This window comes from Pantherophis guttatus, chromosome 2 (assembly GCF_059756535.1).
Source record: "Pantherophis guttatus breed Tessera chromosome 2, ASM5975653v1, whole genome shotgun sequence".
Taxonomy (NCBI): Eukaryota; Metazoa; Chordata; class Lepidosauria; order Squamata; family Colubridae; genus Pantherophis; species Pantherophis guttatus.
Genome location: NC_142064.1, coordinates 195197547 through 195225306, shown reverse-complemented (window position 1 = coordinate 195225306; position 27760 = coordinate 195197547). Strand labels below are relative to the sequence as shown.

Here is a 27760-nt window from a genome sequence, read left to right as displayed (position 1 = left end):
AGTACATGTCAATATCAAAACAGATAAGCCAATAATATGTCTTCACTTTTTTAATGCTGTGTTTATCAAAACATTGAAAGCTTGGCAAATTTGTCAAGAAGCTGTTCTTGACTTTGATGATATGTCCTGTTTCCAGAATTATGGCCTTAGTGCAACTGCCAATTTTAATGAATAGTAAGAGTGGGATATACATGAAATAATAATTTAAATTCCATTATGATTGAGATGGATCTATTTATGGTATTATTCAGTGGAGAATGATTAGAAATTGAAAAGACGTTAAATGTCTTTTATCATTAAATTTCTAAGTTAGAATAGGTTGGCATTAAATTAACTCTGACAATAGGACAACTTGCTTAGATATTAGTTTTCTTGGAGGGTTCACTGATGGTTCCATATTTTTGGCAGGATTATTTGTTATTTTCCAAAATAGATTATAATCCAGGTTATAACAATGATAGCTGCCACTCTTGTTCATTCAAATAATAACATCTTATGAGATCTGCTTTTAATTCTCTACTTAGACCAGAATGTACTGGAAAAGCTATTTGTCAGTTTCCTAATTTGTGAAATAAAAATAATACTATTCTGCATGAGTGTGATTACAATACAGACATTTTCAAAGATGAAGCAATTTCTTTCCGCTTTGCTGGAAACCAATTATGAAACTACCCTATCTTAAAATTCAAAAGCAACTTGCTATTTAAGAACCATCATCTTATATTTGAAGAAAGGAAGTTTTAAAAAGCTGGTAAACCCTATACTATGAGCATGATATGTAATGTACTATATACTGATAGGTTAATTTGGGTGTATTCTTGCTGTGTGATCTCCAATTTAAAGGTAATGTGTTATGTGTTCTACAAATACTGCATTTTTGTAAATATTTCAGTAAATCACTAGATATTTTTTCCAAGAAAAAGCTCCACAGTATGGGTTGTTTAAAAGTATATGATACAGCAGTTAAAGAAAAAAAAAACCCACATTGGTTGGCTACCTCAATGTCCAAACACCTAGACAGGAGTCTTCCTGGAAAAACCTTATGTGTAATATGAAGGTCTGTGGAGGGCAGTCAGGAAATGAATATACTAATATAATATACTATAAACATGCAGCTAGATTTTCCATGGTAACTGTACATGTTCAAATGAGCTAAGATGCAATTTGTAGCTTACTGTTTGTAGAGATTTTTGACATTTGCTCATAAATAAGATAAATAAGATTGAAAACACTGGAAAAAACTAGCTGCCCAATGTGCTCTGCACAGGACCTAATCATCATCTTCCTCTTTTAACAGCCCCATAATCCCTTGCGGGGTGGTGTCTGAGCAACTGAATTGAGCAAGCAGAGTGTTTTAATGGCCGGATGCCCTTCCTCTTGCCAATGCAGAGTTTTGTTCAGCAGATATATTCTCAGTGTGCCCAGAGAGAGAAATAACTGCCTCTACCTAGGATCGAACTCGCAGCGTCCTGATAGTGAGGCGAGAGCTCCACCTCAAGGCCACCACACCACTCCCTGCACAGGACCTGATGATGATGTTAAAAATAAGAGATAAGCGGAACTGTTTGCCTTAGAACCATAACTGGGCTCCATAGCTTTGCTGATTTGTTCTACAAATGTAGTGACAGTTTGCTGAAAAATCTATTTTCTTACTAAATTCCCCTGATTTTGGTCTAAAAGATATGGAAACCCAGCATTTGGAGACAGACAGAAAATATACTGTACCCATCATTGCATAGCATCGGTACATGTGAATTGGATATTGGTGAATAAAACATTATAGCCACCAATATTTGTTGCCAAATACATGCAAAAGAAGTCTTTAAAAGCTTCTTAAATATGAGGTGTTATTCTTATCTTTTATTTGGTCCCACCCCCAATCTATTGCTGCCTCCTGAGTCCCAGCTGATCGGCTAGAAGGAAAAAAACAGTTTAAACTCTTGCCCCCGGGCTTCAAAGGGCCGCCCTACAGCTGATCAGTGTTAAAAGGCAGTGTGGTGGTAGACCAGTGCCTCCTAAAACAAATGAGTAGACCGGTGCCTGCAAAAATAAATGAGTAGACCAGTGCCTGCAAAAATAAATGAGTAGACCGGTGCCTGCAAAAATAAATGAGTAGACCAGTACAGCTCTGCAAGCAGTTAAAAGCCTGGTAGACCAGTACCTCTGCTAAATCCTAAAGAATTGTCACATGACCATCAAGCCACGCCCACAAAATAAGCCACACCCACAGAACCGGTAATAAAAAATTTTAGAACCCACCCCTGCACCAAGGCACTTCTGGGTTGAAAGGATTAGCTGATGACATCACTGTTGCCCAAGGAACACTTAGTTGGGTGTGCCTTTCATGTCCACAGCAGGAGTTGGAGCAAAGGACAGAAGCTCATCCCTCCCAACAGCAGCACTTGGGTCTGGAACGTGAACTTGTTTGTCAAGCCAGCATCCTAATCACGCGAGCCACTGTGCTCCTAGTATTTGATGATACAATCCATTTATTAGGAAGGCACTCCCCCTCCCCCATGTTATAATGCTTTGTCTAAACTTCTTATAGGGAGACCAAGGTAAAGATGGTGCTGCTGGCCCACCTGGGCCTCCTGGACAGCCGGGTTCAAGAGGGCCCCCTGGAGACACAGGGAAAGATGGTCCAAAGGGACCGCAAGGTCTTCCTGTAAGATATAAATAATAACAAAGCTAACTAACATGCATGGTTTGGGAGAAATTCTCCTCATGTTGCATGTAAGCTAAAATATCTTTAAGTCATATACCCAGCTTGATCATAAATGTAGAGAGTAGGTGAAAGAGGCAGTATCTTGACTGAACTTGCCATCAAGTTTTATTTTATTTACAGTCGGTGGTTTTTTTTAATATATATATTAGCTTGTCCAATATAATTTTGCAATGAAATGCATTGGATAACCTTATCAGAATTTATTATTTGTAAATCGTAATTATGTACCAAGCTTCAGGGTTTGACAACAATTTATTTTCCTTGCTAGAACAGCAATTACCAGTACAATATGAAGGAATTTGATGTGATTATTCCATTGAGCAATGGCAGATCTATTAGAAAAATCTATTCTCAGGATAGTTTTTTTTTTATCCATTAGCCGTTCTCAATCTTTTCTTTAATAACTAATTATTGACACCCCATCCTTGAATCTGAAGAATGACAGAGTTTTATTTACCAAAAACCATTAAATGAGATGAAATCTATTGTTGTGCTCAGTGTTAAGTCTGATTGTTGATCGTGTGGTGTTATCTGCATGTCGCTTGAGTGAGCTGGTAAGACGTTGATTCCTAAATCAACGGAATACCTGAAGTATTTTTTTTCTCAAAACAGAAAATGCAATGTGATCTATTTATTTTTTTTACAATCTCCACATTTCTCTCCTTCACTGTTATACTTCACTGCTGGTAGAAAGGATTTTAGAAAACAGATTTTGAAGTAAAATATGTTGTTGGTCTAATTTGTAAAATGTATATTTATGGTTTTTTTAGGGTGAGAAAGGAGAAGCTGGTGTCATGGTTAGTATGCAATATATGATATTAAAGCCATCTGTAATGAATTGTTCACATGTTAAATATGGGATAGTTATATAAGTATAATTCAAAAGTTTTTGCCTGTTTTCTTAGTCACTGTGTCCTGTGCCTAATAACTTTAATGGGTGACTTCCTTTCATCCTGGTTAGTAATCACTATTGTTTACTTCCATCCACTTTTGGTTCCTAATCTAATTGTTTCTCCATCTCTCCTGAGCTAACAGAGAATAACAGTAGCCAGATTTAAAGTACTATGCAGGATGGAAACAAACAGTCTGCATTGATTTCAGAACTAAACTGTGTGCCATCATGAGCCTCCTCTTAAAGTAGTTCTGTGTCACTTCACACATTTTATTATCTTGTAAGGAGCCTTTTAAACCCATTTCTTTAGAATAATATTTCTTTTAAGTGATATTTTTAAGTGAAATTCCAGATTTCAGAATGAGAATTTTGAAAGCTCAAGTTGATGTTACCCCTGCTATCTGCTAATATTTTATATTTTAGAAAAAATGGCTACAGTCTTGTAGAAGTATGCGCTATATTTTCTTCCACACTTTTTATATGACTATTGTTCCAGTGCTTGTTGTTGCATTAGCAGTGTGTTATTGTAAAAGGTCATATCTATTAAAAACGTTTTTAGTTTAGTTGTAGAATATCAAACAAATCTAAGAGGTAGAGCTAAAAGGTAATAAATGAGATAAGCACTATAAAATATAGTTTTCCACCCAGCTGTCTTTTAAAACCAGCTTGTAACAATTTAATTCTGAGAATGCAAATAGTCAGAAACAGCCAATTACTTCTATCTCCAATTCAGTGTATCAGTAGTGAAGAAAGAGGTTGGTGAGGGAAAAATACTTGCCCTGAAGTTCTGAGGGCTGTCCACATGTCAGGAAGGGAAACAGAACTCCCGTTTACTTTTCTGGTGATCTTCCTTTTGAGCAGCTTGAAGGTATGAATCAGGAACATCCCCATGTTTACATCTTGACTCCTTAATTTTAACATTGAAGTAATGAAAAGTAAACTTTGCATGAAGCCTCCCAGGCAATTAAAAGGGGCATTTCTGCAGTCTAAAGTTACTTCTTACTTATCGTGGAATTTAAACATAAACCTTTTGAAATAAGTGCTTGAAATCTGGGATCCATAAAATGCAATAACTTCAGGTTATTTAAAAGAAATTGCATCAGTTGTGGGTGAAAGAATTGAATTTTACTGCACTGGAAAAGATAGTTTCAATATCAATTTGAATTAGTATTTTCATTTTTATTAGTTTTATTTTCTCATGCCTATTTATTTATTTATTATTATTATTTTTTGCATCTGTCATATAAAATGCTTTATTTATTTATTTTGAAGGGCGAACCTGGTATTCCAGGAACAAAAGTAAGTTATTGGGGTTTCTTCTTTTTCTCCAAAACTACCTGCATTTAGATATCATGTAATCAATCATGCAAACGTGCCCTAAGATTTGGTAGGGTGAGGTGGCTATCAAAATAGCAAACGCTGGAGAGATGTGGAGCCAGGAGTACAAGTTTGGGTATTTCATCTATTTACCTCTCCAATAGTTCCTATCCTCCAAAGGTGGTACCTCAACACTAATGCTTGCTTGACTAAGGCCATCCCAGTGCGTCATAGGCAATTTTCCTGAAAATGGTCCCTCACCAAGTGAGCAGATAGAGAAGCAACCAGCTTAAACCTGTCTCTCTTTTGGATATGTGCATGTCTTGCTCTGTTTATGCACTACGCATTGAACCAGCTCTATGTATAGAACTGAACATGCAGCAAATAGATACCAGAAAGAGCAATGAATGAGCAGCAGTATGTTATTGAATAAAAGATTAGCATTTTTAGTATTATTATGAGTTGTATTACTGGAGAGTAAAAGTTATACCATTACTTCCTTGCTTCCTTCCTTCCTTGCTTACTTGCTTGCTTGCTTGCTTCCTTCCTTCTTTCCTTCCTTCCTTTCCTTTCTGTATCCTGCCTTTATTATTTTTACAAATAATTCAAGGCAGTGAAGATATCCAATACACCTTTCTCCTATTTTCTCCATAACAACCACCTTTTGAGGTGGGTTGGGCTAAGAGACAGGGTGACTGACCCAAGATTACTCATCCAGCTTTCATGGATAAAGCAGGACTAAGGTGGGACTCATAGTCTCCCACTTTCTAGCTTGGTGCCTTAACTACTAATGTTGGGTGTCACTAAGCAATGGGCGGAACCAAAAGAGAGTGGGGCTATCTACTCCTTTACTCCCTCTTTCTTCCCTGTCTTTCTCCCATCAACCTCTTCCCCATGTATAGGAGGCTGGAACAGATTGTTCTTATTACAGATGTTAAGCAATTAGTTGCTGAGATTCTTTGAAATGAAGTCAAGGGTCACATTAAAAAAAAAAGAAAATAAATTGATGAATGTGAAATAAATGAAAGAGTTATAAGCCTGCACTTTCTGAGTTGGCCTTCATCCCTCTGACTCATTGGCAGTTTTGAAATTGGATTGGATTCCCACACTAGTTGTCTTCAATTCAGAGAAGAGTGTGGAGTGAACAAAATGACTTCAGAAGTTTGGAAACAAGATATTTGTTCAAGGTCCTTGGTGCTCTCTGAGCTTGATTATTTTCTTGCAGACATTTCATTACCCAAACTATATAACATCATTCAGTGCTAGGTAACATCATCAGTCCTAGCACTGATGATGTTACCTAGTTTGGACAATGAAACGTCTCCAAGAAAACCAAGCTCAGAGACCACCAAGGACCCCTCATTTCAACTCTGAGCTACAAGTATTCTCCTTTATTAGATATTTGTTCATCTAATAAAGGAGATGAACAATTCTAAAATTTATTCTCCATTGCTTTCAATGTCATAATGGCTGTTGGTCAAGCCTAGTAAAGTGTAAATTATTATAGATAATAATAATAATAATAATAATAATAATAATAATAATAATAATATGGACTTTGATTTATACAATGATACATTTTATATTCTGGCTTCTCTCCTTACACATTTCTGCTTATATTCTTTTTTTTTAATGATTTTGAATGCTTAATATTGTTTTTATCATTCATTAAAGTAGGTGATTTTTAATTTTATTAATTTCTTTTATGGTGATTTTTATTTATCAAGCATGAGTTGGTTTTAATACAGTTCCCTATAAACTTACATTAGTGGTTTAAGCCCGAAACCACCCATTATAATCACACATTTATACAAGCAAACATGCTCAATTTGGTATACATAATACGAGTGATATTTAAATCCTGCAGTGCAGTGTGAAAGAGATGGATCACATGAATTTCAAGAATCAGTTTATATGCCAAATCAAAGTTTAATGATACCATACTAAAATGTTCTGTCCATGTAAAATATAGAGATGATTGATGCATAGCAATCACAATTATATGGCTACCAGATTTTATAAATATATTTAAGGATTAAAATTCAGTAGATTCCACAGGTAAGGTTTCTAATATAAATGCAAACAACCTCTTTAAAAGATAAATATTTATTTCCACTTTTAAATTAAATCCAGTTAGTAATTATTTTGTGATACTGGCAAACATAACACACATCTACATTTCAATCTCACCTGTATATATTCTATTTATCAGGGTGATGCTGGGACTTCAGGAGAACCAGGAGTTCAAGGACCAAAGGTAAATCTCATTTCTATATCTCACTCTTTCTGGTTGCATGTAAGCTTGAGCATAGGACTCTGCTTTAAAACAAAAAGCACTATTGGGATCTGGGGAGACAAAGCAAATGGGCAATGAAATGTGCACAATGACAGATATTTGCAGATAACATTGTGATGTAAGTAAAAAAGGTTGGGGTGTGTGCATTATGAGGTTGCAATGTACATTTCATCATTTTTCATATTATTGTGGTTAGGGATGGATGGCTATAAACAGCATGAAAATCTATAGGACTGAACAGCTGAGCTTGCTGTTTGCTTGTTGCAAACTGGTCACAAATAGCCCAAACGGCAATCATGGGACACTCTTGACAGTCATAAATATGAGGATTGGTCACAAAGCTATTTGTTTTTATACTGTCCTAATTTCAAATAGTTGCTAAACAGGCAATCGGTAAGCAATAGCTACCTGTATATCGCTGAATCAAGAACTGAAAATTTCTATCTATTTGGCTGATGATATTGGGCTTTATTAATAGTTAAGTAAATATAACTGTTTGAACAAACAAGTTTGAACTGCATTTAGAATTCAGATACAATGCAAATAAAAGATTTTAATATGAATATTGTTTCTCAAGTAATAATTGATACCAGATTCTTTTTAAATTTAGGGAGAGCCAGGAACTTCTGGGCCACAAGGAGAGAATGGTATTCAGGGGCTGCCAGGGTCAAAGGTGAGCATCTAATTAAATAGCATCATGCGATTTGTGAATGTCCTGGATTCAGCTGAGGAATTGTCTGGGCACCACTTTTAGACATTGCAAGCAAGCAAACATTGCCCCAGGGAAGGACAGAGGCACAAATGGACTTCTGGAGCCCAAAGAGAATAAGACTAGCATGTGCTTTGCTTAAAAACTAAAATTTCCTTGGATTTCTTTCAAACAACCAGGAAGTATTAGCCCAAATGGAAAAAGGCCTTGTTTCAAGTGGCTTCTTCGGACTGAAGTTAGAGAATGTTTTGAAATAGTAGCAGCTCCCCTTTTTAAAAAAAGTTTCTAAGGGGGCAAGCTAACTCAGCCATTTAAAAAAAAAATTATAAGATTATAGTGTTTATTTTTTTATAAACCTCAGGTTCTTACTTTAGCTTATTGTTTGTACATTTTGTTGATTCCCTTGAATTCCTTTTGAATACAAGATGATGTTAAACCACTTCAAATGAAAGAAGAAAACAGGTTAATATATTCTGGTTAGGAACAGAGAGTTTTCTTTCTTTCCTTTCTTTCCTTTCTTTCTCTCTCTCTCTCTTTGTTTATTTATTTGCATCCTGCTTTTATTATTTTTACAAATAACTCAAGGTGGCAAACATATCCAACACATCTTCCTCCTCACAACAGTTGTTTTCCCCACAACAACAAACCTGTGAGGTGAGGTGGACTGGGCTGAGAGAGAGTGATTGACCCAAAGTCACCCAGCTAGAAATCACAGTCTCCCATTTTCTAGCCTGGTGCCTTAACCACTAGGCCAACTGGCTCTCTTTTATACTTTTATAGAACATCTCTTTCCAAGGTATTTAGAAGAGCGGGAAGCATTGGGCAGTATTGAAGAATAGGTGTAAATAAGCCATCAGAGCTTACAGATGTGGGATGCCTGAGATTAAATTAGCTAATCGATGCTTGGAAACTTTTTTTCCATTTCAATTGCTCTTCTTGAAGACACATGGAATTTGCAAGGCAGGTTATGCTCAGTAGTTTAAAAAGATGCAAACACACTACAGAGCCAAAAGTGAGGAAAGGGAAAGGCTACCATAGCTGAATGTTGACTTGTTTGACAACTGTTTTCCATTGTGCCTCTTTCAAATGTTGCAGGGTGAACCAGGAAGCATTGGCGAAAACGGAGAAAAAGGCATAGATGGGCTACCAGGGCCGAAGGTAAGGAGAGCATGAGAAAAGCATGTTACGATTAGCACATCCATTGGTTTTTATTCTGGAAATAGCAGAACAGTAAGACTGCCACTGGCATTGACATTATCCTTTGTCAACTACTCAGCCAGCAGGTATTTTTTAACTTTCTCTTGCTGAAAGAAGAGACTAGAAAAAGGAAGCTGAGAGAACCCAAAATAGAGATCTCTGAGGTGCCATTCACTTCTATGGACAAGGAGAACCCTTCATGGATAAATACTCCTCTTACTGTCTTCATTGTTGAAATGAAATGTTTGAGGGTTGATTCCATAGTTCCTCATGAGTTTACACATTATTAAATGAATCGTGGCATAAAAGAAACTTTTTTATTTATTTATTAGATTTATGTAGCCACTCAACGTATGCAACATAAGTTGCGTGGGTAGCTTGTCCCACAAGGGTTGGGGTGGTATGCTTGGGTAGATCACAGTCCACAGTATAAACAATAAAAACAGGGGGGAGGAACCCATAACAACACAAAAACTCCCAGCAACCCCAACTGCAACACATCCCCCTCCCCCGGCCTCAAATACTTTTACTGGACTCCAGCCTCATACCACCCCAACCCTTGTGGGACAAGCCAGATCTTCAAGGCTTTTTGGTGGCACAGTGGTTAGAATGCAGTATTGCAGGAGTTACTGCCAGGAGTTCAATCCTGACATGGCTTCAGGGTTGACTCAGCCTTCCATCCTTCTGAGGTCAGTAAAATGAGAACCCAGATTATTGGGAGCAATCGCTGGCATTTGTAAACCGCCCAGAGAGTGCTATAAATCACTATGGAGTGGTATATAAATGTAAGTGCTAGTGCTATTTTTAGAAAGCTAGGAGGATAAGGGCCTGCCAGATCTCAAGGGAACAGTTGCTCAAAAGACAGGGCTATAACTAAAAAGGCACAATGCCTATGTTTTACAAAATGGCAACATTGATAATAAGACTGTATGCTGCCCAGAGTCATGTGACAGCAAGATGGGTGACAAATAAATTTAATAAATAAACATTTAAGAGAGGGACCTGGCATGCACTCACCCTATCAGACCTAGAGGAATGGCAGCTTTTCTCAGCAGAAGGTGGCCCCACAAATAACCTGCCCTTGTGCCATTCATTCTTTAAAGATGATAACCTTGAATCACACCCAGAAAGAAACTGGGAGTCATTGCAGTTCACACAGCAGCAGTGTAATGACAGACAAAGGGATGCCCAGAACTGTCCATGCCATCATATTTTTAGATCAATTGTAATTTCCAGTTGGTCTTCAAAGATGTGTCCCAAATAGAGCACATTGTAGTAATCCAACCAGGAAGTGACCAGAGCATGAAGGACCAACCATGAGCAAGGCCTTCCAGTCAAGGAATGAATGCCACTGGTACATAAATCAATCTGTACAAAGCTCCACCCACCCACCCACAATTGCTACCTGCTGAGCAGGAGCCAGGAACCTCAAGTTATTCACAGCTGGAGTCAGAGATGGTGCCTCACCAGTTCTTCTCTGCCTTGCTGTTGATTGAGTTGAAGCCGATTCCTCCCCATCCAAACCCTTACAGCCTCCAAGTGGTGAGCCAGCATCAGGACAGCAATTCTTGGTCAGTCAGAGGTGATGATATATAGCTTGGTATCATCAACGTACCGATGATAACAAACCCAATTCCATTGGATGACCTCTCCCAGCAATCTCGCATAGATGTTAAATTTGTTTATGTGTTTATTTTTTAAGTATTTGTTTATACAGGGTCAATGCCTGAAAGTACTGTCCTTTTAAATGCGGCAACATTCCTAATCTGTAACATTGAGATTACTGTCATGTTATCTTTTTTGCTGTTTTGTCATTTAAGTTTCATGGTTAATTAAAACTGCTTGGATTTCCAGTGATGTGATATACATAATTTACATATTCAGAGGATTCAGTGTTGGTAGGAGGCTTGTGTATCTTGAATCTGATCTGTCTGGTTTATTTTATAGTTAGATTATGTTGAAAGCTTTTAAAGCTGCTGCTGCTGCTAATATTGTGTTCCTCCAGAAGTCATATGAATCTGCTTTTTCTTTAAAGTAGGTAGAGAAAGTCACTCTCCAAATTTTCACTGAATTAAATCTCTAACAGCTCAAGTCAACATGGTCAATTTCTCTTATCTTTTCTCTAAATTTTTATTGTTTTTGTTCATTTTTCAGGGTGAGCCTGGTGAGAAGGGAGCAGATGGATATATCGGGCCAAGGGTATGAATTTCCTGGGGGAGGGGTGTTAGTGCCCTAAAATACATAAGCCACAATTTACCATTTCCCAATAATTTAAACGGAACTGGGGAAAACATACAATATAGTAATTATGAACATTATTGCACAAACCTGTGTTTGAACCTGCACACTAATTCAACTAAATATTATAATTAATATAAATGTTTTGGCATTGAAAATGTTTTCAAGGAATTCTTAAAATTTGGTATTTGTGTGGGACATATAAATACAAAGGATTACAACAAGTACCAGTAGAATCTGTTTTGTATACACATATACTTTCAAATGCACTATACTTTCAAATAATTACAATACCAAAATCATTTCCACTGTTATAGATTGATTAGAACCTTATAGAAACAGATGATAAATAATTTGAAGAACATATTTCTTTCTCCTACAGCAAAGTTTTCCAACTTTACAAAGAGTAGGCTGGGATCCTCCCAATTCTACAGTCTCAGTCAGAGGTGATATTCAGCAGGTTCTGACCAGTTCTGGAGAACCGGTAGCAGAAATTTTGAGTAGTTCAGAGAACCGGTAAATACCACCTCTGGCTGGCCCCACCCATCTATTCTCTGCCTCCTGAGTGCCAGTTGAGCAGGAGGAAATGGGGATTTTGCAGTAACCTTCCCCTGCCACATCCACCAAGCCACGCCCACCAAGCCATGCCACGCCCACCAAGCCTCATGTATAGAACTGGTAGTAAAAAAAATTGATTTCTACCACTGGTCTCAGTTCATCTAAAATTGCCAAGTTGAAAAGACGCTCCTTTTATTTCTCAAAAGGTTCAAATACTTAACTAAATCCCCAGGGAAGACTATTGTAATAGGTTGGGAGAAGGGGTATCAATAAAGTCCCCCTCTTTTCCTCCATTTACAGATGCTTCTCCTGCATTAAAGAATTCTCCATGAATGGAAAAGTACAATTAGAAACAATTCTTAGTACCTTTCTGAGGGTTCACATCCCTTGAGTTTAACTTGTACATTTGTCGATTAACTTTCAAAATAGAAATCCCCCAAGGTAGTATATAACAAAAAGAACAAAACAACGAAAGAACATAATTAAGTTTCTTTCCCAGAAGAAATCTCCATTTCCTCTTCGATGGTTCATAGTTCATGTGGTGATAAAAAGCTCTGAATTTCAAAATGGTTTTAACAAAATGTTTTAAGGAAAGGAGTTCTACAGCTGTATCAGCACTGTTGAAAAGGAGCTGGGCTTGATAATTTAAAAATAGCAAGCTTGAGATCAGGGCAGTCAACAGCTAGGCCTTTCTTGGGACTTCAGCAGTGTAGGTGATATTTGACTCTTCCTTACAGTGGATAATAATTTACTAAGGCATCCTAATAGTATGTGAATAGTAGAGCGTTATGTCTGTTAGCATAAACCCCTTGCAATAACTTTTTTCTTTTCAGGGACCTCCAGGCCTGAAAGGAGAACAGGGTGATACAGTAGTAATTGACTATGATGGTAGGATCTTGGAAGCTCTCAAGGTAACATGCGTGATACAATATGATCATACTATTCTCTGAACTAATTAATTCATTGTGTAAATAAAAGAGTTTTATATATAAGTGGGTGGGTGGGTGGATAGATGGGTGAAGATTGGTGGTGCAGTGGTTAGAATGCAGTATTGCATGCTAATTCTGCTGACTGCCAACTGCCAGCAGTTCAGCAATTCAATTCTGAGTTGCTCAAGGTTGACTCAGCCTTCCATCCTTCTGAGGTTGGTAAAATGAGGACTCAGATTGTTGGGGGCAATATGCTGACTCTATAAACTGCTTAGAGAGGGCTGTAAAGCACTGTGAAGTGGTATATAAGTCTAAGTGATATTGCTATTGCTAGATGATAGCTAGATAGATGGATAAATAATGGATGGATGGATGGATGGATGGATGGATGGATGGATGGATGTTCCACAATTGGTGCTTTCCAGACACTCTATGATTGGTAGTCACACTGGATGAAATAAGTTAAAAACTGTAGCAATGTTGTCAGATATACAGTATGTATATAAGATCAGAAACCCATATTATGTTGTACCTTGCTTCTCTCATTGACCTGTCAGGCACTTTTAGAAAAACTATAATCAAAATATGAACGTAAGATGTATATGTATTCTGCATAAAATTTAGTAAGAGAACTTTGAAAGTGTAGGTCATGGCCCAAATATTCCATTAATCAATGCTTACAATAAAGGTAACAATATCCCCCCCACCCATCCCCAAGGGCTACGTAATGGAAGTGAAACCCCATCCTACCAAAGAGAACTAGATCCCAATTGTCTCACATCTGCACTTGCACATCTTCAAGCATATATCTTTAGGTGCATGCATAGATCATCGCCTTCTTATTAATGTAATACACATTGGTTCTCTACTCTGATGAGTTGGGGCACCCCAGGCCCTTCACTACTACATATTCTCAGGTCATACCAGTCTGATACAAATCTTAATACTTTACTTCTAGTGTTGTGCTGCTTGCTGTCTCATTGTTGTTTCTGAATTTGGAAAAGCAACTGCATTGCTTCCCAGACAGAATATAGTTGTTCCTAAACACAAATACAGAAAAATTCAGGTTGTTCTGGGAGTGAGGACTTGTGGGGGGGAGGGGGTGTAATGGCTATCTACACTTCCTCAGGGTGATGAATACTTGCAACAATTGACACACAGGTAATATTAACAGGTGTTTGTTTACATAATAGATACAGTTTAGTAGTTACAGGAATAGAGTTTACATTTTTTTTCCTTTCAGATCCATAGATAAAAGCAATGCAGTAACATTTTCTGATAATAAATTTGCACAGATTATACTATTTTCCATTGGGAGAAGGCCAATCTATGAAACTACTGTTTTAGCTGTATCGAGTACATTTGAAAACCATCCTAATTCTTTTATAACAGGCTGTGGGGAAACCCAAATTGACGGTAATTGTGGCGTGCCAGATGTTCACTTGGATTGGTTTGTTGGAATGGCTAGCATGTGGCTTTTTTGTCTTGGATTTCTGGATTGTGATCATTAACAAAACCTCTGCTAAACATTTGGTTAATAAAACAGATCCAAATCTAAAGGGATTGTTTACTTTGGTTTGTATTTCTCTAGCTTACTGAAGTTTAGTAACTGATCCGACAGTCATTTTGAAACTAAAGTCACTGGCAGTGCTTAATATGAGAAAGCTTTTTACTCATTACTGAAATTAATATTACTACTTAGCTTTGGCTTGACCAGTGCTTACCATTACATTAATCCAGTACATCATTCTGATCTCTTGATACAGCCAACTCCCATTAACAGCCACCAACATAATTCAAATCCTAAACACTTGGAGACACCAGATTGGGGAAAGCTGAACCGCCAGTTAACACTGCTTAGTTTTTATCACTTAGATCAAGAAACTTGATTTTATTTTAGTCAAGGGCCCAAAATAATTTTAGACTCCACCATACCAGAAATGGTTATTAGATTAAATATTCCCAGTTTACATTTTAGATGATAATGAAAATCTGATTATTAGAACATACTCATTCTGACTTGTATTTTTGTTTTCAGGGTAACTGCGTGTTACCCTTACTGTGCAGGGAAAAAAAAAACCCTTGAATAACTAAATTCTGTTTTCCACTATCCTTCTCACCAAAAAATCCAAGAATTTCCCATGACCAGGCCTCATAGACAAAAGGCATTATAATTTAGGTAACCTAGTTTCAGACTATTTTACATGAATAATCAGTTATCATGTGATCATTAGTTTGCCCATCTATAGCCTATTTCATGCATGAATCACATGTTCACAGCTGTTATCAGAAATAAGACTGCAATGCCCTTGTAATTTTTTCTATAGTGGCAAAACCTACATGCCAGCATTTATTCACACATGGGCTTCCATATGATGGGAATCCAATTGTGTGAAAAGCCTTTGTGCAAGCAACTGTTCATAGGTAGACTTCTGTACGTTTGAGTTATCATACAGCAGAGCCTCCAGTGCCACTTCTGTCCTGATCGTGCATGCATGATACATTGATTTGATTTTATATAAGACTTTTTTAAATGCATGTTAGTCCCATACTTGATTTGTGACCTGAATTAATTTGCATTGGAAGACTTCAGGCATTGCATATTTAATTTAATATGCCAAGGGTATATAAATTGTTTGGATTAAATCCAAAACTTTCCTTTTATCAATGGAAGGAGTATTTATCCAATAGAGCAGGGGTGTCAAATTCAAGGTCCGGGGGGCGGATCTGGCCCACAGGCTGCTTAGAACTGGCCCATGGGACTGCTCTGGAAACAGCGAAGGACCGGCCTGCGTTGCCTCTACCAGTGAAAATGGAGCTCAGGAGGGCTGCAAGTGGCCCTCGCGAGCTCTGTATTTGGTGGCAGAAGGTTGCAGAAGGCTGTTGCAACGGAAAGCAGAGCTCGGGAGCCCGTTTTTGCTGGCAGAGTGCTCAGGCCACCACAGGCACTCCTGACATGAGGGACGTCAAGCTGGCCATTCCGCCCACACCAGTGGTGGGATTCAAATAATTTAACAACCGGTTCTCTGCCCTAATGATTTCTTCCAACAACCAGTTCACCAAACTGCTCAGAAAGTTAACAACCGGTTCTCCCGAAGTGGTATGAACTGGCTGAATCCCACCACTGGCCCACACCCCCTCCCATGAGGTCAAGCACAACCCTGATGTGACCCTCAATGAAATTGAGTTTGACACCCCTGCAATAGAGGACAGTCTTCAGATTGAATTCTTCATGATGAAAACCAATTCACATTTCTTAATAAACTACAAGTTGTCACCTGCATGTATATTCATAGTGAACAAAATGAAATTCATTCATATTTAGAGCTTTTACCCAGTGCTTCCTATATAAATGTTGCTCATACATTATTGAACTGGTAAATTCAGTTCCCAACACATTCAGTTCCCAGCCAGAATATATGATAAATTAAAATTAGGGAATTTTATTTTGAAAGGACAGTATTTAGTTGCTCTGAAAATAGGTATTTTCTATAAAAATATAAAAGACAAATAATCATATTTAGTACAAGGAGAAAATTCATTTTGGGAACTACAAGTAGTCCTCAATTTATGATGAAAATTGGGACTGTCATCTGTCTCTTTTAAAATTTATATATATGTGTGTGTATGTATTGTATGTACCGTGTTTCCCCAAAAATAAGACACTGTCTTATATTTTTTTGAACTCTGAAATAAGCGCTTGGCCTTATTTCCATGAGCTCAAAAGCCCAATTGGGCTTATTTTTAGGGGATGTCTTATTTTGGGGAAAACAGGGTATATGTGTATGTGTGTGCATATATATCTGTTGGATGCCAACTGGGAAGGTCACAAATGGCAATCACATACGCCTGGAACACTGCACTGGTCATAAGTGCAAAGACTGGCTGTAAGTCAGCACTGTCCTAAGTTTCAATGATTGCTAAATGAATGGTCATAACTTAAAGACAACCTGTAATAAGGTGATTGACATAAAAGAGTCAATGTCTCTCTACTTTCTGCTGGACCCAAACAGATTTCCCTTTTACCTTACCTTCTCCCTTGTATTTTAAGAGAATTCCATACAAAAGAAAACAAAAATCTTGTGGTGTGGTTGCATGGTATTGATAATCCAAGATTTCACACATTGCAAGAATCTCAGAATAATTGTGTTTACATATTTGTACCTGTCCACTGTTGCTAGTTGAAGAGGTTGAAAAAGAAGGAAAACAACGTTTCTATGAAGTGACAACTTGGAGATGTGTCATTATTGTTATAAGACAGATGGCTCTTATCACCTCATAATAAATGCGATGCAAGACTCACTGAACAGAAATTATTTATAAGCTTCCTTGCACCATGGAATAAATACCCTGCAATTAAATATTAGATGGTGTACTCCAAAGACATTTCAGTGTATTATCATTGTTGCTTAAAATAATTGTTGTCTGTTTTCTAAAAGTTATTCAGTACATGATTAATTATAAATACTTTATTTCTTAAATATTACTGTTAACAACAGCAACAAAATCCTTCTTATTCTTTGTTTTAGGGGCCACCAGGGCCTCAAGGGGTTCAAGGGGAACCAGGGCCTCAAGGCGCTCCAGGACCAAAGGTTGGATCTCAGTTCCTTTAAAACAAAATCTATTGATCTAGGTCAGGGGTGTCAACCTTGCTGGCTGGGGAATTCTGGGAGTTGAAGTCCACCAAACTTAAAGTGGCCAAGGTTGGACACTCCTATTCTACACAATGGCCATTTGGTGGCACAGTTAATGATTCATGTGGATTATTCTATTAATGACATAGGTCTTTTGAGAACTGATGAGATCAGTGATGAGTTTTGAAGATTAACATGTAGCGGTATATAGGTAGCAGGCATCAGAAATTTTTTGGGATCACTTATATAGATTTTAATTTATATGGTAATATGCATTAGGTTTCTTTATATGGTTACTTGCATTTTTGACAACAGTTGCCAATAGGGGCACTTAATGGCTATTTATTGAAGATCTAACAACTAATCTGAAAGACAGCAAAAACAACATAACTGAAGTTTAGCAAATGTTACTTTACACCCACCAAGATCTTCGTGGTGGTTGTTGTTGTTTTTGCTCACTTGGATCTTGAAATATTGCCTTTGTTTACAAGTTAGAGCTGGGAGGTATTTTAATTAAATTAAAACTGGTGCTTCAATTCTGAAATACAAAGTCATAAATTCAGGTAAGTGGACATAGAATTGCAATCTGAAGAAACTGGGTGCTTTGACTAAAATATCCAGCTTTATTGACAGCTCTTCAGGCTTAGTCCTTACTTAGAACTTAGTCTTAGTCCAAGAAAATAAAAAATTCTTTTATAGAACTTAATTTGAACTGATACTCAATTTAGAATATCCCCTTGATCCTAATTTATTCATTTTCTTTAATACTTTAGGGGGAGCTTGGTTTGCCTGGTCCACCTGGAGTTGATGGAGAGAGGGTATGTTTCAGGATTAATATGTTCACTATGAAAGTGTTTGACTGAATTTATTTTAAAATAGAAAATTACTACTATGGCTACAGTTATATACTTTGTTAGCTGTAAGTGCAGTGAATTAAGTAGTTAAGAGATTGCACTATAATTGTCAAAGTTATTAAAACAGTCAGAATCTTCAAGGGTTTATGAGGAAATAAACTTTATAAACATAGGCCTGTTTATTGCTATTTTGAACAAACATTACTGACAGAAATAAACAGAAAGAGAAACATTTTTACTTGTCAAACTTCTCTCTCATTTTGTGAGGCCCAGCAACCAGATGTAATTTACATTAAAAAAGAAAATAAAGCAAAGGAAGAAACTCTGGAAGTTAAAGTTAGAAATAAAAAGAAAATCCTTCTAAAATAGAAAGATGTCATTATTATCCCTACAAATATTTCGGGCTGACTGAAGTTCAGGCAAGCTTTACCTGTATACAACTTTATCCTATCAGATATTCAAAATCATTTTAAGACGGTTGTGCAAAGTCTTCAAACGAAGCCTTTCTTTACAAAGCAGCAAGCTTTTTGGTAATTTGAAGAGAGACACTTTACATTGTGCAGAAGCAAAGGATTTGCATAGCACTTCAGAATGCAGAGCCCTTAAATTTCCTCAGCTGTTTAGAGGTTTGGTACATAAGCAAACTGGCCCACAGGAGGGACGCACTGCCCTCCCAGTGCCCCATTTTGGGCCTAGTAGGCCTCCCTGCACTTATCTGGGAGCTAAAATGGGGCGTGTGGGGACTCTTGGAAGGGGCGGGGAGGGGCCAGCCAACAATTTAACTACTGGTTCGCTTGAACCGGCCCGAACCGGCTGAATCCCACCACTGGCCGAGCACAATGCAATAACAATAGCATCTGGTTTGGCTGCCTATCTGGTTCTTAATTAGCCATTCCATGGTTATGCTCTGAGATTACAAGTTTGATCCAAAATGATAAATTTTGTGCAGGGAAGTGTGTGATAACAGAATCTTGAGGAAATACTTTCCGCTCTGAGAAATTTTGCTCTACTCTTTATCATCAGCATTTGATCGTAAACAGGGCTTTCTTCTGTAAGCAGAATTTAAAATATCTCTGAGAAGTTCTGAAAACAAATCTTTTGAACTAAACCCCCCATCTACTTTTGCTTTTTATTACAGGGATTGAAAGGGTCAAAGGGAGATCAAGGAAGCTCTGGACTAGAAGGACAGAAGGGAGAGATTGGAGAAGTGGGCATGATTGGTTTACCTGTACGTCTGTATCTAATTTTTTTCATTCAACTTGGTTGGCAACTTCTAACACAGCATTTCTCAACCTTGACAACTTTAAGATGCCTGGACTTCAACTCCCAGAATACTGGCTGGGGAAATCTGGAAGTTGAAGTCCAGGCATCTTAAAGTTGCTAAAGTTGAGAAACATCGTTCTAACCACTCCATACCATTGGGTGACATCCCTAGAGGGGGATGTGTCAAATAGTTTCTATCTATGTCGGACTTGGGATTTTAGGGAGGGAAATATGCATGGAAGCAAAGTGGTCTTATTCCCATAATTAAAACAATCCTAAATCCAATGCTAGCCTACAATAATGCCATTAAAGTACAGATATTCCTCATTCACTGACCATTCGTTCAGTGACTGTTTGAAGTTACAACAGCACTGAAAAAGGAGATTCACAACCGTTCCTCAAAGTTGCAGCTGACCTAGCACACCCCACAGTCATGTTTATGATTTGGGTGTTGGCAACTGGACCACATTTTCTATGGTCACAACATTCTGTGTACATGTGATTGCCATTTGCAAGCTTCATAATCCAACAAGCAAAGTCAGTGGAGAAGCCAGCAGGAAACAGCAAGTCACGGTCATCTGATGTTGCATTTAATCACCCACGATGATTTGTTTAACGACTGTAGCTGATACTGATAGAACTGATGTTGTAAAGTCACTGCAGTCACATGCTGAAAATCTTGCTGCTTAACGATGCCAGGCCTTATTGTGGTCAGTAAATGAGGATTACCTATACTGTGATTTTGATACCAAATTGCAGTGGCAGAGTTTTGCCTCTCTTTTTTTTCTGGCTTTTTGCTTAGCAACCAAGTGGTAGAATTTTCTCACCATCTCCTCAGTGAAGTTTTTAGACAACAGTGGCAGGGATTTTGAGTGACCACCGCTCCTTCAGTTTTCAGTATTTTGCTCCTCTAGAAAGACAGCAGCTGCTGCAATTCTCAGTTTAAAAGCAGAAACCTTTGCATCTCTTTTATTTTATTCTTAAGGCTCTATTTTGGTACTCAGGTTTTTTTTTAAATTCCACTTCCTAATAAAGTCAATACCATCTGGAGAGGTTCCAAAAACTAGTATATAAGAAGTATACAGTACACTTTCATTTTCCCCTCTAATTTTTTCCCCTTCTCAATTCAAATTCCTGAGATTGATTGAGTTGACACAAAATCTCTCTTTTTTTTTTGCAAATCTGCATTCTGCGATATAATTTGAGCACCCTATTGCCCACCAAATATATCTATACGTATAAGGGGATTCTGAAAAAAAATGGCAATGGCAAATACAAGTTCTTTGTTGAATAGCTGGGGAATACTTTGTATAAGGCTGCATTGGTAATTTATTCCAGTTTAAAAGAACTTTTTAAAGGTTATCTTCCAGATATATGTATGTACTATATTGCTTGATATTTCCTCTTCAAAACCTCTCTAGCTAATCCCCCCGGTCTTTTTCAGAGAGGGACTTAGAAGATCTCAGAGGGAAATGCATGGTGGTGAGATAAACTGTTTGGCCAATTGACAGTGTGTCATACTTTTCTTTCATAACTTACAGGGCCCCAAAGGATTGAAAGGAGAGCAAGGAAACCCTGGAGTAATGGGACAGAAAGGAGAGATAGGAGAAATGGGCTTATCTGGTCCACCGGTATGGTCTGCCTTCAGTACAACTTGGGTTTTTGTCAAATAATATCTAATATATGGCTGCTTATTATTGTAATCTGTAATAGAACAAGCATTTTTTTTACTGCTGAATTCTATAGATCAGGAGCTTTTGAACTTTTGCTAAGGAAGCCACCCTGAGAGACTATTACCAGGTTTTCTTTTACAGCATAGGTAGGCCGTCTGCTCAGCCTTCACAGTTACACAGATTGCTAGGACAGCCATCTTCTCAAGTTGTTCCTCTTAACCATATTACACCTCTCTCTGTTTCTTTTTCTGACTCACATGCAGGCACTCAGCATATTTAGACACTATTCACTCAGCTTTCCCCCAGACATTTTAAGCAGGGCTGTAGAAGGAAGGGGAAATATGTGAGACTCCCCCTGAACAATTTTTGGACTGAGGGAAGCTTATTTCCTCCTACCTATATGACAAACACCAGGGAAGTCAGAAGATCCAGGCAGTTCAAATGGGTACAAACATTTATTGCAAACTTTAGCTCTGTAGAAGAATCTGAACTACTAATGGACCAAGCAATTTGGCAGTAGATAAGAGTCAGTGGAATTCAAGGTGGGCAGGACTTAGATCTCTTGTGGGTGCAAAGAGACTCAAAACTGATGATGTGTTTGACCCCTCCTCAGGCTCAGCCTGGTCATTACCTATGCTATACTTCTCAAAACTTGATTGTAGGAGGGATAAGGCCACAAATACTGTCTAGTGCAGACTGCATATTTCTCACTGCCATTAGTGGCATCAAATCATGAATATAATTTTGGATTAGGTAAAAAAAACATGGATGGTAATCCTAAGGCTAAGTATCATCTGAAACACATAGGTTGCCCATTTATAACTGGGGCACCTAGTTTGAAGCTTTTCAGATGAACTACTTAATACGCAACGATAATTCTGTTCTACTATTATGATGAAACTTCCAGAATCTATACAATCCTGCCTTTTATGCCATTCTCTTTTTGTTTGAAGTCATTTATTTTTCTTATAAATTGATCTTGGCACCCAACTGAATTAAAGTCCACTTTTTCTTTCTCCTTTCTGTTCCAATATAAAATAAGGCCAGATCTGGGAGTAGAAAGTGATCAATGTAAACATTGGAATCAAAGAAGCCACGATCATAAAAGGAACATTCCTCGATAAAGAAGATGTTTCAAAATCATTTTTGTGACTTAAAAACTTATAAATGTCAGATATGTACAATATGGATGTGTTTACTTTGTTTATTTGTTTAATGTACTGTATGTTGCTGCCCATCACAAGTACATGAACCGAGGTAGCTAACCATTAAAAAGAGAATTAAAGCTATAAACAAAATAATAAGTAGCATATATAGCTGTCGAGCAACCAACCTACATATTATATCAACACCAACAATCCTCCCAGTTTGCATAAACAAGAAATGGGCTCACCCACACCCATTTACGTTTATCTTTCACCTTTTTTTATCTGATAACGTTATGGAAATATGCATGCATATTGGATTTGGATGTACATAACACTAACTGTACTGGAATCACATATAGTATTTTCCCTCTAATAAATCAGTTTTCAGTGAACCCGCTTGTTAGATATTACATCAGTACATTTTATACTTCACTTTTCTACTCTTCATATGTTAATGTTTTGATAAAAGCCACTACAAAGAGGAACTATGTTAAAAGTTGATATAAATATGTCATTGTATTTGTAAATTATAATAAATCTTCTACCCTAGAGAGCCATATGCCTTAAGAGGAGTGAAATAGCTTCTTTATGCAGTTATGGGGTTTGGCCCACCTGTGTTGATTCTAGTTGGCCAAAGAAACCAACCATTTGATGATGATCAAACTATCTTTGCCATTCGCTGTGGAGACATGACTCCCTTGCTGATAACAGTATATTTTAGAGAGGTTTTCCCAAACTGTGTGATTATCTGGTTATGGATATAAGAGCCAGGAGGAAAGCAATCTTTCAAATAAAAAAATCCTTCTCCTGAAGACTAATGGGATCAGCTCAAATAACACTTCCAGAGAAAGCAAAGTGACTTTATCTAGAACAGTGGTTCTCAACCTGTGGGTCGCTTTCACAGGGGTCGCCTAAGACCATCGGAAAACACATATTTTCAATGGTTTTAGGAATAATTTTATGGTTGGGGGTCACCACAACATGAGGAACTGTATTAAAGGGTCGCGGCATTAGGAAGGTTGAGAACCACTGATCTAGAATTTATCTAGAATTAGAGAGAGATGGCTCAGCACTTAAAAAAACTGAGCTTGTCAGTTGGAAAGCTGTCAACCCGGGTTCAAAACCTGAGCACTGTGCAACAGGGTGAGCTCCTGTAACTTGCTTCAGCTCCTGCCCACCTAGCAGTTTGAAAGCATGCAAATGAGAGTAGATAAATAGGTTCTTTGGTGGGAAGGTAACAGCGTTCTAGGTGCCACATGATCACAGAAATGTCTTCGGACAATACTGGCTTTCTTGGCTAAGAAACAGAGATCAGCACTGCCCCCTAGAGTCAGACACGACTGAACAGAGGAAAACTTTATGTTCATCTAGAGCTATCCTCAGATACTATTTTTATTTCTTATTACTGTTTAGGGTATTGATGGACCTAAAGGAGAACCTGGGACACCCTGTGAGCAAAACCTTGTAAGTTGTCACCAACTGACTATATACTTTTCAAATATCAAGTTACTATCAAAATATGCCAAGGTGCAAAATTACAGCCTTGTTATAGAAGCAGTAGTCCAATTTTCTGTAATAAATATATTTGTGTGCTTGTTTTGAACATGTGATAAATACGGTAGTTGGGAAAAAAAGTAAAATGTACAGTTAAAATGTAATTAAAATACACATAGAAGTATTAAAATGCTCGTTGGTTTCACTGAGTCTTCAAAGAATTTAAGGGTGTTTTCGTATCTGGAATCAAGTCATTTATTTGGAAATTATTCATTTAAGTTGGATGGCGACGCTGCTTACATTCAAGAATAGTTTACTATCATAACATAAGGCTGGAGATTACCACCTCTCCAGAGATTGTACAACTACAATCTTTATGACTGTAGTTACCAGACACAGAGAGGCTAAGGAGCCATATATTCTGGTCTTTTTCACAAGGTGGTAGATGTTTTAAACTGCAATATGGCTTTAAGGTAGGAAACAGTAACTATCTGTTACTTACTGCAAAATAGCCCGAGGTTGTGTGATAAATTTTCAACAGTCTTGGTTAGAAAGAGCTTCAAGACCCACAAGAAGGTAAAAAGCCACAAATTGTCCATCTCTGATGCAGTTTTGCTTCACATGTGTGAAATTCCTGTCTAGATTGTTGTATGCCATGATTGTGCATTTCTGCTGTTTTCTGGCAGGCTTTATTGCTGAGTAGAACTTGTACCCATTGAGTATTTCAGGAAAAATGTACTCAGAAACGCAGTGTATGATATTATAGTAATATTGCAATTCTAGGAGTAGAGATGGGTACCCTTAAACCTGTAAACGTTTGGTGCATCATAGGTATACAGAAGGCTTTGCAGAAAACACTATACTATACCCAGACTCACTCTTTAGAGGAATAACTTTAAAATATTTTCCCCATCTATAATTACTGTGCTTTTTCAATGATGACATCCTGCTTTTCATTTTGAAGAGTTATCTTTCTTCATGTGTGGTTTTACAGTTCAAATTTGTAATGTCATTTACATATGCAGATCATACCTGAACCAGGGCCTCCTGGTGTACCAGGTCTACCAGGTCCACCAGGTCCTATGGTAAGTGTTCCAGAACCTTTTTCATGCACAAGTAGCTTGGCTGAGCTATTGACAACTCTGCAGTTTATGTGATACCCTCCCCCCAACCAAGCAGATCTCTTTGAATAAAAACAAACAAACAAACCTTTGATGATCATTGCAAGCATTTACAGATAGCCCTCGAGTTACATCCATTCATTCAGCAACCCTTCAAAGTTATGACATTGCTGGATGAATGGTAGTTACAACTGGTCCTCAAATTCTGGCCAGTGCAGTGCAGTCATGTGATCAATTTTGGGGCACTTGGCAACCAGCCCACATTTACAGCTGGTTGCAGCATCCCATGGTCACTTTCTCCTGTCCTACATAAACTGCTTCTACTTCAAGTCCCCCCACCTGCCTATCTCTTGCCATATCTGACTTTTGGGCCACCCTGCTTGGCTTGGCTACCTTTGCCACCCTCCCGTCACTGCCTCCTGCTGACCTTCGCCATCTTCTTCCCCCACTGCTGATCCAAGTTCCAGGGGCTAGACAAGGATCCATCCTCAGGATACATACAGTGCCAAAGGACAGTGGAGCTTCATCTGTCAAAGAGAGCTCACCAGGTCCAGCCAGGGAGGATGCAGCAGGACATAGCTGGCAGAGCAGGATTCTAAGGAGCCCATAGACCACGAAGAGGACAGTGCAATGCTCCAACAAGGCAGCAACAACTCCCTGGGCAAAAATGGCAGTTGTTCAGGAGGTGCTTTTTGTGTGATGGTGGAACTGAAAGAAGTAGTGAGATGAGGGCTTCACAGAGGCCTTCACATGAAGAGATTCACAGAGGCACACACTGCTCAGCTCATTTTGAAGTGTTCTTAGGGAACTGGCCTGTGGACTTCAGGAAGGGGTGGCAGCAATCTCAGTGCCAACTGAGCATACCCATAGACCAGTGGTGGGATTCAAGTAATTTAACAACCGGTTCTCTGCCCTAACGATTTCTTCCAACAACCAGTTTGCCAAACTGCTCAGAAAGTTAACAACTGGTTCTCCCGAAGTGGTGTGAACTGGCTGAATCCCACCACTGCCATAGACTCTCTGTTTGCTCAGCCTAGCCTTCTTCCTGCAAGGCCTCAAAAAAGGGCTTGCAACTTCCAACATGAGCTTTACTACTTTACTTACTGATGGAAATGCTAAGCAAATCTTAGGGTCATAACCCAAGATTACTTGTACAAGTAATTAATAAAGATTACTTGTACAATGCAATTGTACAAACCTTCCTGAATTAAATGCCTATTTATGTATGTGGACTGTTGGGCAAATGTAGAATGATACCCTCAACATTTGGGAGCCAAACCCACCTTTTAACATGTTTTTGTTTGTTTTTTTTGTTTGTTTTGGTGATTATGAAGCTAAACCTTAGACTGATGCATTGGCTTAGAAATATAATTAAATATTTATTATCAGTTTCCCATGTATCTGAGAGATAAAATTAGGAAATAGTTTTGAATACAAGATGAAGTATTCCTGCATACCAAGGTAACAAACACTTAGAATTGAGTTTTTAATATTGGGTATTGCTAATAACATTAACAGGAATGAGTAATAGGGCCCCACAAATATTGATGTAAAACTACTTTGTTCCCAGCAAGTATAAATTATCTTGGAAAAATCTGGGATTGGGGAAATTCGGCTTTGTAATGCTGACATTTTAAACATAAATGTTTCAAACTTCCAATATTATTGTGGAATATTTTACAAATGAATACTTGTTGTCTCTAGGGTCCTCAAGGAACACAAGGACATAAGGTGAGTGCTTAATAGCTAAACCTGGGACAATAGTACATATATTTCCACTAATATGTGTCACATTGATGGCACATATATAATAATGCATGACATCACTTCATTTTATTTATTTATAAAATTCCCAAAGGAATATCACTTGCTGAGATATTTTTCCTTCATCCCTTCATCAGCCCTTCTATGAGTCTATAATTTCTGCACATAGGTCACACTCCATTCTCTCCATCAAGAACCCCCTTTAAAATTGCTACTTGGAGACCCTATATACGCATGTATCAATAGCAGTTCATGGAGCTATAGGCCACCTGAGGATCCAATTTTTATGGCCAAGCTCTTCACCCTGTCCTGGGGCAGTGTTATAGATTATCTAATAACATGACCTCAAAACTCACTTCCAGCTTTCAAACCCAAATGGTCTACAAAGACTGTTTGGAATAGTTCAATTTTTAGTCTCTTCTGAAAAGGACAAAAGAGTGAGCAACTATTGTCTCAACAGTGAGGCTGTTCCAAAGAACAATGAGAAAACATCTTCTCATTCCACATAATCTTCAACTGCACTGAAGCACCTTCAGTGAGAGAAGGGACACAAGTGGATTACAAGTAGATATAAATCTGTAGCTTTAAAAAGGTCTTATTTTCAAATGTTCTATTGTTATCTTGCAGGGGCCTCAAGGAAGTCAAGGACAAAAGGTGTGTCATAAAAAGTTTTAATCTATATATTGCTAAACCTCTCCTATCTATTTATCTGTTTCAACTTCAATGAGTTGAAACGGTGCATCACAGGGCAACCATTTTTGAATCAAGGTACCTCAAATCTGCTAATTTAACAGAATGCATAGAAAATCCAGGACCCGTTTATTCCTGGGTGCCTGAAATTTCAAAGATCTTCAGACCAGTTGTATTTGCATACTTGTCTCCATTGCAGAATTGCCACAGGCAGCTTCAATCATGAGATTGGGATTTCTGATGCTCTCTGCCAGCTTC

General features: G+C 37.9%; 1 protein-coding gene across 1 annotated transcript in view; it reads left to right on the top strand.

Moving 5' to 3' along the window:
* The window catches only part of COL23A1 (collagen type XXIII alpha 1 chain), a 284794-nt gene that overhangs the window by 245059 nt on the left and 11975 nt on the right, over window positions 1-27760 (top strand). The window contains exons 10-26 of the mRNA XM_087887485.1: window positions 2549-2665; window positions 3496-3522; window positions 4890-4916; window positions 7147-7191; window positions 7841-7903; window positions 9035-9097; window positions 11291-11335; window positions 12766-12843; window positions 14254-14277; window positions 17391-17453; window positions 18269-18313; window positions 19488-19577; window positions 21154-21243; window positions 23847-23897; window positions 24953-25012; window positions 26753-26779; window positions 27440-27466. Coding sequence (XP_087743611.1) covers window positions 2549-2665; window positions 3496-3522; window positions 4890-4916; window positions 7147-7191; window positions 7841-7903; window positions 9035-9097; window positions 11291-11335; window positions 12766-12843; window positions 14254-14277; window positions 17391-17453; window positions 18269-18313; window positions 19488-19577; window positions 21154-21243; window positions 23847-23897; window positions 24953-25012; window positions 26753-26779; window positions 27440-27466 — 942 coding nt within the window. The remainder of the gene's footprint in view (window positions 1-2548; window positions 2666-3495; window positions 3523-4889; window positions 4917-7146; window positions 7192-7840; window positions 7904-9034; window positions 9098-11290; window positions 11336-12765; window positions 12844-14253; window positions 14278-17390; window positions 17454-18268; window positions 18314-19487; window positions 19578-21153; window positions 21244-23846; window positions 23898-24952; window positions 25013-26752; window positions 26780-27439; window positions 27467-27760) is intronic.